General features: G+C 31.1%; 3 protein-coding genes across 7 annotated transcripts; all 3 read right to left on the reverse strand.

Moving 5' to 3' along the window:
* Positions 1-123: 123 nt before the first annotated feature.
* On the reverse strand, positions 124-7,050 carry LOC114177028 (uncharacterized). Of its 4 annotated transcripts, none has more exons than XM_085671412.1 (12): positions 6,913-7,050; positions 5,062-5,229; positions 4,403-4,461; positions 4,228-4,283; positions 4,086-4,149; positions 3,964-4,003; positions 2,863-2,976; positions 2,738-2,769; positions 2,547-2,607; positions 996-1,087; positions 670-906; positions 124-404 (listed from the first exon to the last, which is right to left on the reverse strand). In XM_085671412.1, exons 3-12 carry the CDS (start codon positions 4,436-4,438, stop codon positions 255-257), a joined length of 882 nt encoding a protein of 293 aa, XP_085527538.1. In that variant the 5' UTR covers positions 4,439-4,461; positions 5,062-5,229; positions 6,913-7,050; the 3' UTR covers positions 124-254. The 4 variants fall into 4 exon arrangements, with proteins under 4 accessions (XP_085527538.1, XP_085527537.1, XP_027918057.1 ...); XM_085671411.1 differs by lacking the exon at positions 6,913-7,050 and adding an exon at positions 5,383-5,851 and having other exon boundaries at positions 5,062-5,238; XM_028062256.2 differs by lacking the exon at positions 6,913-7,050 and having other exon boundaries at positions 5,057-5,852.
* LOC114176000 (mediator of RNA polymerase II transcription subunit 20a) lies at positions 7,021-10,682 on the reverse strand. Its single transcript, XM_028060876.2, has 5 exons — positions 10,448-10,682; positions 10,227-10,369; positions 9,824-10,002; positions 9,659-9,748; positions 7,021-7,553 (listed from the first exon to the last, which is right to left on the reverse strand). Exons 1-5 carry the CDS (start codon positions 10,459-10,461, stop codon positions 7,323-7,325), a joined length of 657 nt encoding a protein of 218 aa, XP_027916677.1. The 5' UTR covers positions 10,462-10,682; the 3' UTR covers positions 7,021-7,322.
* Positions 10,683-17,003: 6,321 nt separating this feature from the next.
* LOC114177461 (growth-regulating factor 1-like) lies at positions 17,004-19,510 on the reverse strand. Of its 2 annotated transcripts, none has more exons than XM_028062806.2 (4): positions 18,886-19,510; positions 18,151-18,601; positions 17,313-17,791; positions 17,004-17,208 (listed from the first exon to the last, which is right to left on the reverse strand). In XM_028062806.2, exons 1-4 carry the CDS (start codon positions 19,067-19,069, stop codon positions 17,201-17,203), a joined length of 1,122 nt encoding a protein of 373 aa, XP_027918607.1. In that variant the 5' UTR covers positions 19,070-19,510; the 3' UTR covers positions 17,004-17,200. The 2 variants fall into 2 exon arrangements, with proteins under 2 accessions (XP_027918607.1, XP_027918608.1); XM_028062807.2 differs by having other exon boundaries at positions 17,313-17,785; positions 18,886-19,476.

Raw genomic sequence — 19,510 nt, forward strand, 5'->3', positions numbered from 1 at the left:
GTATAAAATCAGTAAAAAAATCATTAATCCCCGGTTCTTTTTTTTCAATCTACTGTTTCTATATAAATTGAAAAATATTTCTACCTTCCTTTCCTACATTAAGTTCTGTGAATCATGGTCCCGTTTCAACAGATAAAATTTCATGCTCATTTTTCTTATTTCTTCTCATTTCACTGTTTATGACATCATTTCAACAAATTCATAAATATATGTAGAAATGTAAACTATCTGAAAACAAAAATGATTTGAATTAGTCACAAATCAGACAAATCGTCAAGTATGCCATCTATATCCGGGGTTACTGTAACATGTTTGCTTATCTCCCCAATGGTGCACACATTTTTTTCAGTCGTATTGATAGCAACCACATCTTGGGAAAAGCCACAATTCATACCTGAAGAAACCTGCACCAGTTTAACATTTTAACAATTAACCTTGTACTACTCATTTAACTTACGGAAGGGTGAGTTGGATAAATATTCAAAAAGTAATACAGTAAAGTTGATTTTGTATGTCACATAAGATGACAATACCATTCTTGCAATATGAATTTTTTGAAGATGTTTAAATTTTATTTTGTTGATAATACATTATTGAGTATTTAAAAATTGATAAAATAACACTATGATCTGTACCCTGTAATTTATGTAGTGAATGCAACATACTTACATCATAAAGGGTATTGCCAAGCTTGAGTTTGATTTTACCAGTTTTGTATACCAGCATTTTACCCATGAAGCCAGATGGTAAGTCTTTCAACTCATAAAGCTTCTCCACTTTTTTTGAACCCCCAGGAGGTTTAGACTTCGCATTAACATCTTTGCCTCCATCAGTAGTTGATTGTATAACCATAGGCAACTTTGAAGGCAATTTAATCAGGAACATATTTGCCTCTAGGTTTTCCTCCTACCAACAATTTGTTCAAAACATTATTCTAAAATGATTAAAAGAAATTTAATTGATCGATTTAATTTCTCAAAATTCAGATTACCTACCAAAAGGCCTAACTCGATTGCTGAATTTGATGCATCTTCATTGTATGTTCTGGACTCTGCAGCCTCCCCAAATTCCTCTTCATCAAGAAGCTCTATCAGAAAAAAAAAAAAAAATGTTACGTTAAAAGACGGTCAATAACTCTTTTTGCTTAAGAGCATATATAAGGGTCTAAGTCCCATGATTCGATTATGACCCTACTCACTTGACCTTCGTCACAGAATAATTGATGCCATCACTTGGTCTCCATCACGAGACAATTGTGCAACCCACAACAATCTTCCCCTTAACAATTGCTCTCCAGGAATCAAACTCGTGACCTTGGCTATGATATCAATTGTTAATTATTCTCAAAACAAACCAATCATAAAGAGCATCAAACCTTATCATACAATAAATTTTCCCCATATATTAAGAGCAAAATGTGGAGACGTACTTGATTAGCCTTTAGAGACAATGTAGATGGAAGAGTGGTACCTGATTGTTCAATCGAAATCAACGAAAGATCTGGAAGTATGTGTGAGACGATATTGCTTTCTTTCTAGTTGGTTATTCACAAAAGACTGAATGCCCAAAATAAAAAGCACAACTCTAATGTCTTATTTCTCTATCTAAAACTGATTAATGGGATATCAACTTTATATCCTTACCTGCAAAGACCAGAAACCTCTCGACAGGTTACTCAACACGGAACAATCTAACCCATCACGGATCGTTCATCATAAACTCAAAAATTATGTATTATCCATAAAATTAATAATCATATGCAATATAATTGATACTAACAAATAATATAATTTATTGATTAATGTTAATCCATAATAATTATATAATAAAATTATATAAATATAACATTAATATGGATTAACATTAATAAATAAATTATATTATTTGTTAGTATCAATTATATTGCATATGATTATTAATTTTATAGATAATTTATAATTTATGGGTTTCTGAAGAATGGTCCGTGATGGGTTAGACTGTTCACTAAATTTGACTGTTCAATAACATGTTAAGGGATCTCTGTCTACTGGCAAAGATATAGAACTGATATTTCATTAATCAGTTTTAGATAAAGAAATAAGACATTAGATATGTGTTTTTTGTTTTGGACATTTTTGGGGATAACCTACTAGAAAGAGAACAGTATCGTCTCACAAACTCACCTTCAAATCTTTCGTTGATTCTGATTAGAAGATCAGGTGCCACTCTTTCATCGACGTTACTCCTAAAGGCTAATCTAGTAAGCTTCCGCATTTGACTCTTAATATATTGAGAATAATTTATTGTACGATAGAGTTTGATGTTCTTTATGATCCTTTTGTTCCGAGAATAATCTAACATTACTTTCAAAGTACCAATGAAATAAAGTTCTTAACTCCAGTCAGGAGAAAAAGGTGAACAGCTTAGTAACTAAAATTGTTAATTCTGGAAATGAGCCGAACAAGTTTTTTCACTAAAAAAACTAGCTGAAATCAGTCAGTTTTCCATCAATTTTACTTCATTATTTTTCTTCCTTTCCTTTTTGCAAGATAGTTCTTGAATTATACCTGGATTTCCAGAATATGGCCTCCTCAAAGGAAGAGTTTCTGGATAATTACTGTAATAGTCCTGTAGCAAAATCCAACAACCAATACTTCAGAACAAAAATAAGCAAGAACAATTACATCGATTAATGATAAACAGAAGATAAAACAGTACATCAATTAGAGAGCATATTCGTTTCATTCAGAATACTTACCCATGGTTCTGTGTATTCTTTCTCGGCCACCACTGCAATTAAAGCATCACGGGAATACTGTTAATAGGAGGAAGGATCGTTCGTGTACAAATCTATTAAATGAAAGTGTATTAATGGTGGCATACCATTAGATGCTGAATTCTGATTGATGTTGACACTTCTCCCACCCCTGCCAATACCATATGATTTCAAAGAAGTTGATTCACCACCATAACCAAAAGCAATTTGTGAAGCTGACACTGCAAACCATAAATATGCACTACGCCAGTTTAGAAAACAGAGAACATGATGTTACACTTGCCTAGGTGAAAAGGGAGTCGTGTTAAGCTTCATTATAAGATCTATACATAGACAGACTATATACTAAGTATCCAAATTACGCTACTTCAACAACAATTCAATCAATGAAGTCCGAGGAACTTGTACACACATCCGTGGGAAGGGAACAAACATTTTAGAGAGTAAATGCTAACTCATTGATTCTCCGGTAATTCGGCAAGGCATGAAACATATTCTCAGTAAAAATTCCCCGAGGTGTCAGAGAAGTTATTTGTAGTAACTTTCTTTGCCATGAGTAATAATAATTAAAGAGAATAACAGTAGCTTCACACAATATACGACCTATGATTAAGGAGTTGAACTTCAGAGTATTACAGATGTGAGAGTGGGCAACAGAGATTGTTTAATATAGAAAAAAAGAAAAAAGGAACAAAAAATTGACATCTGTTGTATGGTAAACATGGGAATGAAAAAATTGAGGCTACGCACTTGTTACCATCATGATACATAAACTAAAGATGCTAACAAATCTCCTAAAATATCAAAATAAACTAGCCGAGTAACAGACTTAGTCATATACATTACTGCTTTTCAAATAAAAAAAAAACAAACTTCAAAAAAGTAATGACAACCCGTCAGTGTACCAGACCGTGATATTGAATATCTCCCGGTATCCCTAGGTTTGGCAATCTAAATATTCCACGTCACGGGTTACTCACCCTACTATTCTTAAAACAATTTCTTCATCGTGCTTCTCTATTTAACAGTCAAGTAAACTCCAAACATTTGTGTGCACGTTCATTTTCAGGATTTATTATGAGAGGTAACATCTATTTTCATGATTTATTTCCAACAGCGAAAAGAACAAACAACGGGGTCAGAAAACTAATGCTGAAGATAAAAAGACAAAGACAATCAAATCAAAGAACTTCAGTAACATAGCAAACCTTTTTTCTCAACCTTGTTCCTTGCCTTCATAGCACTCTCCTACACAGCATAAGAGGGATATATAAAATCACAGAAAAGTAAAATAATTATGAGATACCAATCAAATTAAAGTCACATATACATTGAAACGCCGCAGCAGATCCTTAGCCTGGTTCGCATCAGCCGCAGCATCCTCAATAACTTCACTGCAAAAGCAGAAAAAGAGTAGCATTAAATCAAGCTGCACTACACCATAAACTATCATCAAACAAAATAATCCATACGTTTTAACTTCTTTCTTTGGAACAAGACGGGGTGGTGCTCTTGGTGCAAATTTATGCTGCAATGCCAATAACAACAGCAGATTAAATAATTTTACTTTGTGATGTAAAAAAGTTGTTGCATTGAAAATATTGATAATAATAATAATAATATGTGTTGAACAAATTGAAAGCAAACCTTCCTTTTGACTTGCGGAGAAGGCTCTGAATCCATGAAAGTGTAATGCTGATCCGAAACTGAAAAAAAAAAAAAAAAAAGAGTGAATGAGCAACCATGAAAACAGAGAGAAGGAAGGAAAATGTTAGTTTGACATCCTTAAATCGAAAACTCCCATTTGACATTGCTACTCTGGCATTTTATATTATTTAAAATTGATCGTGGGTCCCACACGATGACAGAGAAAAGAGAAAAGGGATAAATATGTAATGTAGATGTGTCAGTTTTTTAGTTTGGCCGCTGGCCATCACCATCAGAGTTCTGACCTGCGCCATCACCTCTTCCGGGTGCTTATATTGAGGGCAGTTACAATAAAAAATGGTTGTTTTTTTGGTATTATTTTTAGGTAAAATCCCAATCCTCTACCTCATCCTTTTCTTGTATCCATGTTCAATTCCTCCATAATTCTCCAACAAAATCTCAAAAGTAAATAAATAAATAAGCATTATATTTGGAAATAATTAAAATATCCAGATTATCTGGTTCTTATTTTGTCCCTTCTTTCCACTCCCTGAGAATCACAAACGCTAACCAAACCAGAGTGTGTGATTTGAGACAAAAGGAAAGATTAAACATAATACTTTGAAAAGATGAAAGGTCTCTTCAAGTCTAAACCTCACATTGCTACAGATGTAATGCGTCACGCCACACCAGAAGAGATCTTCTACTCGAATCTCCGGAAATCAAAACAATCGCACTCAGCACCCCACCGAAGGCAACCAAAGAGAACGGCAGAGACCACCACCGCGAGATGATTACCAAATGAACTTCTCCTGGAAAAACACCAACTGCAAAAACTAGAGAACACAACTCAAACCTTATTGGTTATTAATAATTAATAATATATAAAATATTGTAATCTTGTTAGACCAGTTTTTATTAATAATATATTAAATATTGGTCCTGCTGATAAATCAGATAAGAAAATATAATTAACTTACTGTTACCATGTTATACTTTATCGAATATTCCGCGAGTTTTCATCACTAACGCGGATATCTCGTCCAGGAGAGATATCTTGGAAGACCAGAGTGGGCCAAGTTGTCACTGGACCGGGCAGGTACAGGTTATCTTTTAAACTCGATTGATCTTTGCTTGTTAAATATGCTTATTTAAGGAATTGAATATCTTTCAATTTGACAATTAAAATTGTTTTTTTTTTAAGATATTTATCAAACTATAACCCTTTGGAAACTGCTAACATCTTTTGTTCATGTAACTTTTCTATTTGGGTCAGTCACCTCATATCAGTGTCATAATTGTGAATGTTATAATTTAGTGAATATATTGAGTAATCTTCCTATTGATAGAAAGTATATTTAAAAATTCATTATATTTTATAAAACTTTAAATAAAATAATAAATTATTTATAGTATAATATGAGTATTTTTTTTATTTGATGTACACATTGTTTTCCTTAAAATTATCTTTAACTATAATTATTCATTTGATATAAATTCTAATTACTCCATGTAATTCTTATTTTTCCATATCTCTTACATAATATATATATATATATATATATATATATATATATGATTTTTTAACTACAATATTTAATAATGATTCAAATTATTTTTAATACTTTTTAAAAAATCGAACACAGTTTTCCATTGTTCAAAATAATATTGTTTAGGTTACTAAAAATTGTGGAGAAAAAAATCACATATTATAGTATTATTATCGATTTGATTTACATTTAAATTTAAATATATTATAATTTAATATTAATATTCTTTAATATAATTTTTAAATTAAAAAAAAATTGAGATATATATTCACATGAAGTAAAAGAAAAAATCATTTGAAAATTTAGTTAATGAAAAAAACTCAAGCATGACAAAAAAAATGTACAAGATATACTAATCCCACAAATGATGTTTTTATATGAATTTTATCTTTAGTAATTAAAATATTCAAATTTCATTAATTTAATTTAATATAATTATCATTTTTAAACTTGTTTTACTTCAATCATTGAGAGGTAAATAACCATTCAATTTTATAATTATTTCATCAGTGCATTTCCTTAAGAGTGACAAATTCAATTTTTTTATAACCTACGAGAGCTTATGATTACTAGTTAGTCTCTCCACTAAGGAGATTTTTAAAATATAATACAATGATAATAATAGATAAATAGTGTTTTCTTATATATATATATATATATATACACACGAATAATTTGTCTCACCAAATAATGCGATGTTGCATTTTGTAACATCTATTATGCATATATATGATGTGAATCGTGATGAATGTCTCCACGTATTGTCTTTGTAAAATAATAACATGAATAAATGTTTTGTCTTTGTAAAATAATATGACTAAATGTTTTTTTAATGTATCACAAAAATACTATTATATGTTAATTTAACTACATAACATGTCATGACTAAATGGAAGACATCCTCTGGAAAACACTAATGCATGATAAGAGTTTCACTGAAAGTTAATAACTGACACGTACCAGAATCGACCGCTCCTTAGCTGACCTATGTTACCACTGTCACACGAACCAAATCAAAAAAATAATTCATGGACAAAACAGAATCTGAAATATGCTGGGGGCAGGATCTAGTACTTTAAGAAATATTTCTTCCAATCAACACCCAATTGAAATTATCTGTTCTGCAGATAACTATGGAAACAAATAGAAAAAAAAAAAAAAAGGATTTTGTCAATTAAATTTCACATTCTGATTCTTGGTACCTAGAGAAGCGCAATGTATACGTTGCGTTAGATGACTATAATACACGAAAGGAGTATCAACACAGTCTCCCACTCCACACCTTATATGAATCTGAAATTCCCTCTCACAAAAAGGAGTGATCTTTCAACTTTCATGTAATAAACGAGAAAGGAAAGCCTTACAAGGTTCTAGTTTCGTAGCTGTGAAGATTGAATTAGTTGGGCCAACGCAGCAGCATACTGAACAGCAGTATGCTGACAAGTATAATTGTCAGAAAGTCCATATTCTGCATAATTTGGTTCTGTATGCACGAACTGACCCGCTAATGACTTTTTAGACACTACTTCTTTCCACAAATCAATGAAATCTTCCATAATGTGCTTGGATTTTTCAACTGACGAAATAGGGAGATACTCAATCTGCACAAAAATTAACATTGAATATTTATTCAGAAGGAAAGCAGAACTAAGGAAGATCCATCAAACCTCCTCTACACAAAAGATAATATATGTTCTTGATATGATCATGAAGATGTCAAAGATATTTTAATTTTTCTTTGTAATTTTTATCTTTTTAATTAAATATGAAAAACAATGATCCATATAATGAGAATTAAAGGTTGTATTAGTGGGAGTTAATTACCAATGGATATCAAATATTACTTATTGAAAATTAATGTGGAATTAAGAAAGTATTGCTAATTCATCCTATAAAAAAGATGCACTTGTAATACGATAGAGATAAATGAATTTTGACAGAAAATAAGATTTTTCTTTGTGAAAACCTTTTTGGAATTTTGAGTTGTAAGAACTCAAATTTTATTTTATCAAGGTAATCTATGATGATCAACTCCATAACTTATCACTCATATTCTAATTTTTTTTAAGTATGACATCAATATTCTTCTCTAAACTGAAATTAAAACGTCTCGCCTGTTTTCACATCAGATCTAAAGGGGTAGAGAGAGTAAAAATATCAATTTTGTAAGGAAAGAGATCTTTAAGACTAGCCAGATCAAATGCAAGTCATAACACAGCTAAATTGTTTTGAATAAAAATTTAGTATTCATATGTTTGAATAATGTTAAACTTTTGAATTCATATATAATAATTAAATTTTCATTGGGTCTAAGAGCAAGTTAAATTTATCAGTAATGCATTTTCAACTAGAAGGCACAAAGTAAAAATAACTACATTACAGTGGGACAGTATTGGGTCTCTTCTTTATTCATTTACATTCTGTTAGTTACAAATTTACTTGTTTATTGTAGCCATCCTAACAGATCATCACGCATACCAGATGGATTCACAGTGTGCACCAGCATCATGCACATCACCTCCAATCGAAAATGTCAAAAAATGTCAAGATGCATCACTCCATTGAAATCCCAGACATGAATTTCATTCCAATAATAACGATAATCTTACAACAAATATGATGAAGATTGTCAATAACACACAATTCTCATGATATATGAGGTGAATAACCAAGTGAATAACCAAGTGAATAAACCAACACAGTCCAAAGATTTATTACTCAACTCCTTTGATTTTACATAAAGGAGTATAGACTTCACTCAAAAAAGAAAAGGGGACAATTTTTTTAAAAAGTTATAGACTATTTATAAAAATAGATAAAAGATTAAATCACTAAAGTTATGTTAATCTATCATTTAAAAAAAAATCAAATAAAAGAATATGCATTAGAACTTAAAAATCTATCCTCATTTCCTCTCCGTCCAAAGAAACTAAACTCCTTAATATGTTTGATTAATGGAAGAGGGTGGAATAGAGGGAAACGAAATATACAGGTATCATATTCCATAGTTTGGATTGGTAAAACGTGAATGGAATATAATGAACAGTAATGGAACCTATTCCATTGTTTAGTTTGATTTCCCTCCCAATTTGGGAAGGAATGGGAATTGTTCCACTCACCATAACATATCAAAACAGACAATGAAAACGAGGTTTATTTCATTATGATCCATTCCGTTTTATTTGATCTCATTTGTTTTCATCAATACAATCATAAGTTTAGTTACATATGAGTGCTAGACTATTCATGCAGCCAATTCTCAAATCACGCAGGAGAATGTAGTCAGTCTCTTAACATAAAAGACATGATAAGCTATCCCTCAATTTCGTGCAGCCGCAACAGACATAACAGTTCGTGACCAAGGGGTGGTACAAGTGACCTCTTCCCCCTCAGTCACAATGCCCCACTCCCCCTCTCATTTTAGTGGTTCCATCAGTATTTTGAAATGCAGAACTAAACATTTGAGTTAATGTTATGCTATTTTTTATCTGCATTAAACTCAACTTTTTATCCACTAATAATTTGTTTATTATGTAACTTTCGCTACTTGCCTGCAACTCTATCCTCTACATGTATATCAAAATTTTGGTTTTCCTCCATTTTCCAATATCAACTGTTGATAACCTTGGTTCAGCATATCATAACGACATCAAGAACATGCAACAAACATGTATTATCACTAACTACGATTTCCAGAGGTAATCACCTCAATCATAATTCCTCTGAGACTTTCTGCTTGATTGGGAACAACTTTAATCACTCTAACCTGAAAGTCGCCCAATTTATACAGCGCTCCCTGCACCACCAACACATACTAAGAGAGCAAAAACAAAAACAACAAAAGCCATGGCACTGACAAAACAAAACGGACCTCGAAATGAAGGGCCACTTTGGACTTGTAGGACTGGAGTTTCTCCATTATAGTCAAGATAGAATAATCGGCCTCCAGAACAATCTTCTGGCCGCGAATGATGAAGTAGTATTTGTTGGGCTGCTCTAGCATCGAAATCCCCAGAAAATCTCTAGGGAAATCAATGGCCGTGGACGGGTCTGCGAAAATCAGAAGGAAAGAAAGGATTTCAGAGAAAAGTAAAACCCCAAAAATGAACGAAAATGAAGTTGGGTCTAACTGAAAGGATTATTCTGTTTCGTAACGATCAAGATTCGAATTGACATTTAAATACATGTATAATGTTAATGTCCCACAGTGTCTGGAATAAGATTGTTGTGTCGAAACAAAAACAAGAAAGGGTGGCAGAATGCAAAGAGGTAACCTCGTAAATTAGGTCTGTAGAATGTGAGGGAGGCTTTGCATCTTCCTTCTTTGACGCCGTTAAGGGTTTCAACGCACTGCGAAATTTCATTAAGGATTTGGCTGTTCACCATGGTTCCTTGGCTGGGTTGCCAATGCAAAATACTAAGAAAACAAAACCCATAAATCACTTTTGCAAAAACAAAAATTAGCAAACAATTATGGGATTTGTTTCGCTCGTACCATCTGATGGGCATTCTAGCTTCCCCTTTCAACCCCAAAGAGACACACTTTGCTGTGTTCTGCTGTGTTGTGTTCTGTGTTCCGTGATACCCTTCTTCTATCTTCTGCCTTCCAATTTTCCAAGCCCTTCAACACTTGTACTGGGTTCCATACATTTCTTGCGCTGAAGTGAAACTTAGGGTATTTATATTTTATTTTAGTCAAGTTCAAAATACGCAGTTAAAATCTCCATGACTCTCATTCGTAGCGATCTTCTTTTGTATATTCGCATTTCATTTATTTTCATACAAATCTGAGTTTAGACGAATAAAAAATATATAATTAAATGTAAAATTTAAAAAATAAAATATGTAAAAAAAATGTGAACATAATAGTTAAAAATAAAAGAGATTTTAAAATAGAAATTAATTTTAAATATAATAATTAATGATAAAATAGAAATATTGAAATGTAGACATAAAAAAATATATATTTTTATATATTGTTATAGATTTTAAATACGATGTGTAAAATGACTATAACACTTATGTTAAAAGTAAATTATAATTAAATATTAAGAAATGTTGAAATGTGTATCACTCACCTGGATTAAAATTGTGGGTCTCTACATTTTCATTGGACATTTTTCTTAATTGATTTTGGTATTTTGTAATATATTTTATAAAATATGTAATTTTCATTTTGGTTTTTCCTTTATTGTGTTTATTATAGTTTTGTTTTTTTTTTTTTAAGTTTTAAGGTGTACTTCTTGAATATATGAATTTTGGAACGAGTGAAAAGATGAATTTGAATGGATATGAGTGGATGATTTGAGGATAAAAATTAATAGATTTTGGTATGAAGATTTCGATTGTGAGTAATTTGACGGATATGACAAATAAAAAAAGTTTAATAAATTAAAAATATAAGATTATTATTTTACCCTTATAATTAAAATTAATATATTATTATAATTATTCGTTATTATTATTATTTATTATATATATATATATATATATATATATATATATATATATATATATAAACAAACCATACACATACATGGATCAATTCACTAATAGATCCTCACAAATTCACCTCACACCAAATACAGTTCATTAATCGATATGCACTAACTCACACAACACAAGACAACACACCCTTTAACACATTTCACCCGCACATGACTCTTACAGGGACATAATGGTAAGCTCGCAGTTCATCTTTAAAAATTTTCACAACTTTAACAAGATGAGGAGTTGAAAGTATCTCACAATTTTGTCTTCACACACTCACTCAAATAAGTTAATATGAACATCATTCATCTCGCAAATCCATTTTACCAAATTCATTCATCCTGCAAAATAAGCTTAAAGGAACACAACGTTAGTCTACAAGAAAGAATTTTTTATCGTCACTATGTGCTAAGTAAGTTATTGTATTATTTATTGCTTATTGATTTGTAAATTACATAGATATTAAATATTATTTTAAGAAAAGAAATATTATTTAGTCATTACATTTAATATAATGGATTTTAAAATACAAATTAAGATAAAATATTTACATTTTGTTTACACAAAAAAATTTTAATTTATGAATCTTGTGGATGTTAATGGTACAAGTGACTTCCAATAAAAAAGTACCATATTAAAATTATCCTAAACAGTATCCAATTTATACAGAGAAAAGTATCTAGTTGTCACTTGTAAAACTTGACAAAGGTTCCTACAATTTGGTGTTTCAATATAAGAATCGAAACATGCATGCATAAGAAATTTAGATTATCATACTTTTGGAGAACATTGGTCATAATTTATTGTTCTACGAAAGTAGACTCCATGGGAGTGTGAGATAGTATGATAGGTGCATAATATGAGTACACATGTCTTCTGAAAATCTCTAAGGTTGTTTTCCTTTGCCAAGATGAATTTGGGAGAGAGTGTGAAGATTAATTTGTATGGATTTGAGGAGATAGAAATGTGTGTTTTTTTAGTAGATTAGAGGGTGAAGTTGATGGATTTGGAGATAAAGTTTGTAAAAGTTAGTGAGAGACTTAATTGATATGATAGATAAAAAAGTTGTGAAAATAGATAGAATTTCAAAGTTACCAAAATACCTTTGGTGAAAAAATAGAATAATTTTGTAATTTGATGTTACAAAAATAATTAAATTTAAATAATACGAATTTTGAAAAATTGAAAAATTAAATAAAATGTTAAAATAAATAAATATAGTTTTGTATGAATGGGAAAAATAATCACCATACACACACAGGTTACGTAGTTTTTATTTCACAAGCGGAATTAAACCCACAACCTCTCCTATACTTCTTTCTAAACTCTACCAAACCAACCTTATTTCTCCAAATTTTTAGTAAGAGGGATTGAACCCACAATCTTCCCATCCTTTCTTTTCCTTTTAGCCACTGAATCACCTTATCACTTCTATTCTGATAACTCTAAGATATGTGTTGTTTAGACATGACTAATTATACTTATACTAGCTTACTATTTTTTGTTTGTCTAAAAATAATGCATATTAGAGAGATATTCAGTGAAACTATTTGTCTTTTTAAATAGAATAGTTGTTGTAGCTCCTTTTGGTTAATGAATTCTTAATTATATTTTAAAAGTTTAGTTTTAATTTTTTAATAAAAGAATATAAATACATCTTATCTTATGTACTTATATATTTATTCATATTTATTGTTAAATATGTAACAATATATTTTGTAGTATAATTATGCTAATTAGGATTGTTATAAATTTTTATTAAATGTCACATTATAATTAACTTAAATAGTTAATAACAATATTATTATAACATAATAATAATCATTTTATTATTTTATTTGAAGTATTTATTTTATAACTATTTTTATATCAGATAACATATAAGCATAACATGATAGATTATATTTACGTCATATACGTAAATTAGATTACATAACAGTGTTCTTGTTTCATCTCACTTGTGCATTTCATGTTTTTCTTCGTAGCAATGCAGCTTCGATAAAAAGAACAAGCACAAAGTTTCTTCCTTAAATTTTATAATAATTAACTTTTTCATTCTTTCAAACACATTTCATGTTTTTCTGCATGATAAAAAAAGAAAAACAGAAAACAAAGAGACAGGTTCTTCAGATTTGGGTCAGCATTAATATGAGGAAGGAAACAGACAAGGCATTAAATTGTATTATTGAATAGGATCTGTCTCACCTAAATCCACAACACAGTTGACTGAAAAATTAATCATGTGATGAGAGAGATATAACAAGAATTAAGATAATAATATTAGAAATGATAGATTAACACTTACATCGACCACCTTTTTTATTATTTTTAAAATAATTTGTAACTCAAAATAAATTAATTTGTAACATATGAAAATAATAAAAAAATAGTTAAATTTAAATGTAAACCTATCATTTCTATGATAATAATGTGATTTGGTTTGGAGAGTGATTGTTTGAATGTCGGGTAGTGAGTGGTAACAGAGGGAGTCAGAAGAGATGGTTGAATGGAAAGAAAAGGGATAATAAGTGTACCTTTCTTTCTTTGCTTCTGTCCCTACTCATTACTGCTCACACTCTCTGCAACACTCTGCACTCTGCAACACACTATTTACTTCCTCACTTAATACAACAACACTCATGCTTCTTTTTTCACCTTCTATCTCACCAAAGATTCCAACTTTTTACACTCTCAAATTTTCTCTTAAATACACCTTCATCATACCTTCTTCCTAAATATGCATTACATTATGTCTTCAAATATGACTGAAATGAAATGCATGGACATGGTAGAGTTAGATTATGTAGTGTTGCTTGGTGTAGTTATTGGTAGAGTTAGTGAAACTTATTCATCACTTTCTTTTCTTTTTTCTCTCAGATTTCTAATAATCATTTTTTCAAGTTCTAATAAAGTATGAGTTGAATTCACTAAAGATTGATATTACTTTTATTCCAAATGTTTAGATGATGGATTTATCAACATTCATTTTTATATATTTTCAAACTTTTTATTTTAACTTAACGTAGATTTATTCTTGAATTTTTAATATTTAGTCACTAAAACTTTAGTTTTCGAAAAAAATGTTATATTGAAATTATTTATATTTTATTTATATAATACCATTCTTAAATCATGGGATATTAGGAGCACGTACGCATGTGATTAATAATTAATTAGAACTTATTTTGTCTAAATAAAAGTGATTTGTGGAGTTTGTCTTTTTGGTTAGGTCAGGGAATATATTTGTAAAGAGTTCAAGCTTCTTCCTTTGACCCTACCCACGTGTAAAAACTTTCTCAGATATTTAATAATTTAATGCATAAATAAATAAAATATAATAAGATTTGAAAAGTAGAATATTCTCTTCTTTTTTTTCTCTTTTTTTCTCTTATTTAGCTGTAAGCGTACGAGAATTGCAAATGATATTTTTATGCAATACACACGTTCCATATTTGAAACTAATGTTTCAGGATTCGATGGGATTAAAATTTGGGCTATTTTTTTCGCCTTTTAATTGCACGCGTTATTATGTTCCATTCATTCTTCAAGTTTTTTTTTTTTTTATCTCGAACAAACTAATTGTATTTATCCTCTGTGTTTTTTCAGTTGGGATGGGTATTTTGTTGATTTTTTTTTAGTAAAGTAGGGTCAAGTTAAGTAAACAAGCATGGAGAATAAAAAGAAAGAGAAAAGAGAGAAAAATGAATTTTTTTTTCGTCATTGTGGTAGTTCATTAATTCACAATTTTTCGTAGTTGTGTAAATAATAATTGTTCAGAATTTAAGGAGAGGTGGAGGTTGAACGGGTGAAAAAGAAAATATTTAAATTGGAAGGTTAATTTAAGGTGAAAGATTTCATAGGGTTTAGGGTAACAAGAGGAAGAAGATAAGATAAAGATAAGATAAAATGTACATTGGTAAAATAATAAGGGTCCAATGGTGGGTAATGGAAGAGATTAAAAAAAAGGTTTTAATAATAGTTTGTTTTTTATATTGAGGTTTTTTTATTTGTTTTAATTTTTTAATTTTTTTTATTAATTTGAGTCTCTTCAGAAAAAATAAATCAGTGTAGTCCTCTATTTTTTTTTTTTAATAACTATTTGTTTTCATTTCCTTGATTCGATATTAATGCTATTTGAGAGAGGTTATAAATCAAAATTTAGATTATATTCTATCTTGAGATCTCTCTTTTGTGTTTCCAGGTTTTGATATGTAATATTTTTTAACCAATGGCATCTTTTAGATTTTAAATTTTTTTAATACATGACATATTCCAGAATCGATTTAAGGCCCAAAAAATGCCTCCAAATTTTTGTATACATTATTTTTAATTTTTATCGAAATACTAAAAGATTAAAAATAATAAGTGTAAAAACTTAAAACTTAAAAAATATTACCAATTTCAGGTACGTGAACATAAACTTAATTTCTTTAAGAAGAACTAAATAATAAAAACTAAATAAATAATTAGGCTTAAGCCTTCAATTTATTTATATAATTTTTTTAACCGAATTTTTTAACAAAATTTTTAAAAACTTGGATCTTATGTAAAAAATTTAAATCTATTTATTTTTCTTTAAAGTTTTAAGTTAAGCCTTTAAAAATCGTCTGATTAAATTAAGGTTTACGTAAATGATATGAATTTTGTAACTAATATGAAATATTTAATATACAAATAATTTAAACAATTACATAGATTAATAAATATATAACTTGAAGATATTATACACAAAATTATTATTTATATTATATTTAAATAAATTGTGTCATCGTGTTTAAAATTATATTTTAGATAGTCATTATATACCTTTCCTACGTGGTCGACTGAAATTAAAATGAAGGAAAATGTTTTCTTTACAACATTTGCACAAGTTGGTAATTTATATTTAGGGATATTTTAATTATTACAAAAGTTAATTTTTGTATTTGTAAGAAAAAAAGAAATTAAAAGATAAAATAACAGAGGTAAACTATGTGTACAAATTTGTTATACGTCAAAAATAACAGTACCTAATGAATTTATTCCCATTAAACAGTGCATTTTACAATTTCACAATGTAGTTATTTTGATGTAACTATCATTCCTCTCTCATCTCACTATTTCATTGGGATGTTGTCCACACAGAACAGTGACACATGCACCCCACCTTAATCATTCAACCCATCAAAAACACCAACCAAATGAATTTAACCAAAATCACAAAATCACTTTTGCCAAACCTTTTCATTTTGTTTCTACAAACAAATGCGTCTTATTTGTTCACCAAAACTTAAACATAATACTGGATTCTGTCGGTGTTATTTTGTGATTAGAGTTAGAACTTCAGTGCAATTATATATGTAATGAAAGATTTGAAAGAACAAGTTTGAAAGAGTGAGAAACAGGGAAATCCCTGGGACCATAAAGCACCCAAAACATTGTACTTAGGCAGAGAATGATGAATAAGCAAAAAAAGGAGTTGTCTTTGAGTGTTAGCTCAAACCACAATAACAGAAAATGGGGTAGTCAATGAGAGAATGAGAGAGCAAAAAGAAAGAAAGAAGAACAACATGGAAAGCAAATAGCACACAAACACATTGGATCCCTTCATGGAAACACATATAAACTTGAACAACATTTGAAAACAGATAGAAAAAGGGGGAGCAATATTAAAGAGACCTCACAAATCACAACATAATGTGAACCCCACCATGTAAGTACATTATTGGTCTTTGATTCAAGTACAAGGACTGAAGGACCCCACTATTCAAAGCTTAACTCAACCATCTGCAAACACAAAAAATGCCACTCATAAATAATTTCCAAGCCACTTATGACCCCATCATGAAAAAACAAGAAAGACACACACAGTCATAGTCATTGTTCATTACCTCGTTGGGTTGTTGAACTGAAAGTTGCAAAATCATGGGAAGAAGTGGGAATGGAAATTGAGAGCTGGGTGGTGGATGATTTGTCATCCAAATCTAGCCATGATCCTCTGCTCTTCGGGGGCCATTCATCGAAGAACCGATGAACAGTTCTCTGAGGTTCTTCTTTCCCAAGTTTCATGAAAGTTTCACACTTTATATCACTGCCAGTTCCTGATATGTAGCAACCCTGATCTTGCTGGGGCTGTTTTGAGTTGTTGCCACTGAGGCTCTGAAGTTGCAGGTAGGAGTACTCGTTGTTGTCGTTGGACAAACCAGAGCAACTCCTCTGTTTCGATGAGGAAGAAGAGCTTATGGTCAGTGGTGTGAGTTGCCATGAATCTTCCATCGAGGAAGCAGAGAAGCTTCTCATTGTTCCAGAAGGTTCCGTGAAGAAGGCATGCTCATCCACCTCCTCTTTCAGTCCATACACATACCTGTTCCTTTTCCAAGAACAAAAGGAGAATCACTCACATATCACTCAATGATAATAAGTACTTACATGTTGGTCTAAATTATAAAAAGATAACAGAATCAAATTTCTTTCCGGATTCTAAAATTTCTATAATAAATATGTTAACTTTAAAGTGTCTGTAAACTAATTAGAAAAAGCAGCATCATGTTCATTTAGCAAAAAAAGAAAAGATATAAATCTCTTGGACGAACCAAACATGATAGATGTTTGATTTATTTTCTGCTGCAAGTACTTGTTGAGATGTTATGTAAAGAAGAGCTATGTTATGTGTGTGGATATATATGTAAGTGTGAAGTAGTACAGCTTTTAGATATCAGAAAAAAGAACCTGCAGTCAGTGTTGTTATTCTGAGAGCAAGAAGCAGTGTCGAGAAACAAGGGGGCACTGTTGTCTTGAAATGACAAAGCAACACCGGAAGAGGGTCTTGAAGGATGATGATAGAGGAAGGAGTGGGGGGAATGTTGAGGGTGGTGGTGATGGTAAGTGTCATGAGAGAGAGAATGAGTGGTTGGAGAGAGTGCAGGACTGTTTTTGGTGATTGATAAGATTGTGGGGGTTGAGGCATCTGTGATCGTTGTTGCTGTCGTTGGTGATGTTTTCAAAACTTCCACAGGCTTTCTTGAACGGTTTTTCCCTCTGTGCATGTGCCTCTCGCAGTACTTTGAATCTGGATAAGCCTCCTTTGAGCACCTCCATTTCTTTCCATCTGTTCTCCTGCATCTACCTGGCTCAGGGTCTATTTTCCTCCCCAATCCCATCGGCAAATAGTTCCACCCAACTGCATGCACACCAAACAAACCAGAATCAACACAAACATCCACAAAAAGAATCTTTCAAGACATCATAGCTGATGTTGCAAGACATTATAGATAAATAGAATTGCAATTGCATGTCTCGAAAACCTTGATCTAGGCACTAAAATGATTCTTTAAAACCTTAGGTATGGAGAATACAATAATGACGATGTTAGTGATGGAGGGTCTAAATAGTGTGTGTATGAGAGAGAGATTAAAAGTTGAAACTTTGTGGAGAGTATTATGCAGAAATGTAAGATGGACTTACAGTGTTGAGAGTGGTGAGGGAGGAGCCTGGAGGAGAGAGGAGAGTCCAAGTGGGTTCTTTTGATGGTGAAGAGAAGGTCAGGGGGGATGGAGATACCTGAAGCCATGTATTTGTAGATGAGGGCTTGGTGTTCGAGCTCTTGCCACTGGGAAGGAGTGAAGGGGAACCTGTTCCTTCCATTCATGATCAAGCAGAGGGAATGGGAAAGAACAGGAAAAATGAAAAGAGTAAAAAGGAATCAAAGAGCACAAAGGGTGAAGAGTGATAGTAACAAATGAAACAGAAGCTACTGAGACCTCACAGTGTAGTTAAAGAGAGGACAGTTTCAGGTTCAGGGCTCTCAGGTTGGGGAGAAATGTGAGGAGAGGAGAGTGTTTATGGGGTTATTGCTTGTTGTTTGTTACATTTGCCCCTTGGTGTAGAGTAGGTATATTTATTTCAGGAACCATTGTGTTACAGTAATAAACTAATGGTTCTGATTACATAGCTGCATGCCAATGCACAAATGCGCACACACACACACAAACACTTTTTTCTTCTTTTTTTTTCTCTTTCTCTCTCTCAGCTCCTATTATGACTGCACCTCTCTGTTGCTACTGCTTCTGCGACTAAGCTGCCTCTCTGG

This window comes from Vigna unguiculata, chromosome 3, assembly GCF_037176805.1.
Source record: "Vigna unguiculata cultivar grain cowpea cultivar isolate G323 ecotype 2 chromosome 3, ASM3717680v1, whole genome shotgun sequence".
Lineage (NCBI taxonomy): Eukaryota > Viridiplantae > Streptophyta > Magnoliopsida > Fabales > Fabaceae > Vigna > Vigna unguiculata.

Excerpts from the sequence above, each read along its gene's own strand:
- LOC114176000 (XM_028060876.2), bottom strand. Across the intron at positions 9,749-9,823 it reads AAGTGGCCCTTCATTTCGAG|GGAGCGCTGTATAAATTGGG; the intron begins GTCCGTTTTGTT and ends TTGGTGGTGCAG. Across the intron at positions 7,554-9,658 it reads TCAGAGGAATTATGATTGAG|ATTGAGTATCTCCCTATTTC; the intron begins GTGATTACCTCT and ends ATTTTTGTGCAG.
- LOC114177461 (XM_028062806.2), bottom strand. The coding sequence starts at position 19,069 with ATGAATGGAAGGAACAGGTTCCCCTTCACTCCTTCCCAGTGGCAAGAG. Across the intron at positions 18,602-18,885 it reads CCCTCACCACTCTCAACACT|TTGGGTGGAACTATTTGCCG; the intron begins GTAAGTCCATCT and ends GTGTGCATGCAG. Across the intron at positions 17,792-18,150 it reads AATAACAACACTGACTGCAG|GAACAGGTATGTGTATGGAC; the intron begins GTTCTTTTTTCT and ends TTCTTGGAAAAG.
- LOC114177028 (XM_085671412.1), bottom strand. The coding sequence starts at position 4,438 with ATGGATTCAGAGCCTTCTCCGCAAGTCAAAAGGAAG. Across the intron at positions 4,284-4,402 it reads CTCCGCAAGTCAAAAGGAAG|CATAAATTTGCACCAAGAGC; the intron begins GTTTGCTTTCAA and ends TTGGCATTGCAG. Across the intron at positions 4,150-4,227 it reads CCAAAGAAAGAAGTTAAAAC|TGAAGTTATTGAGGATGCTG; the intron begins GTATGGATTATT and ends CTGCTTTTGCAG.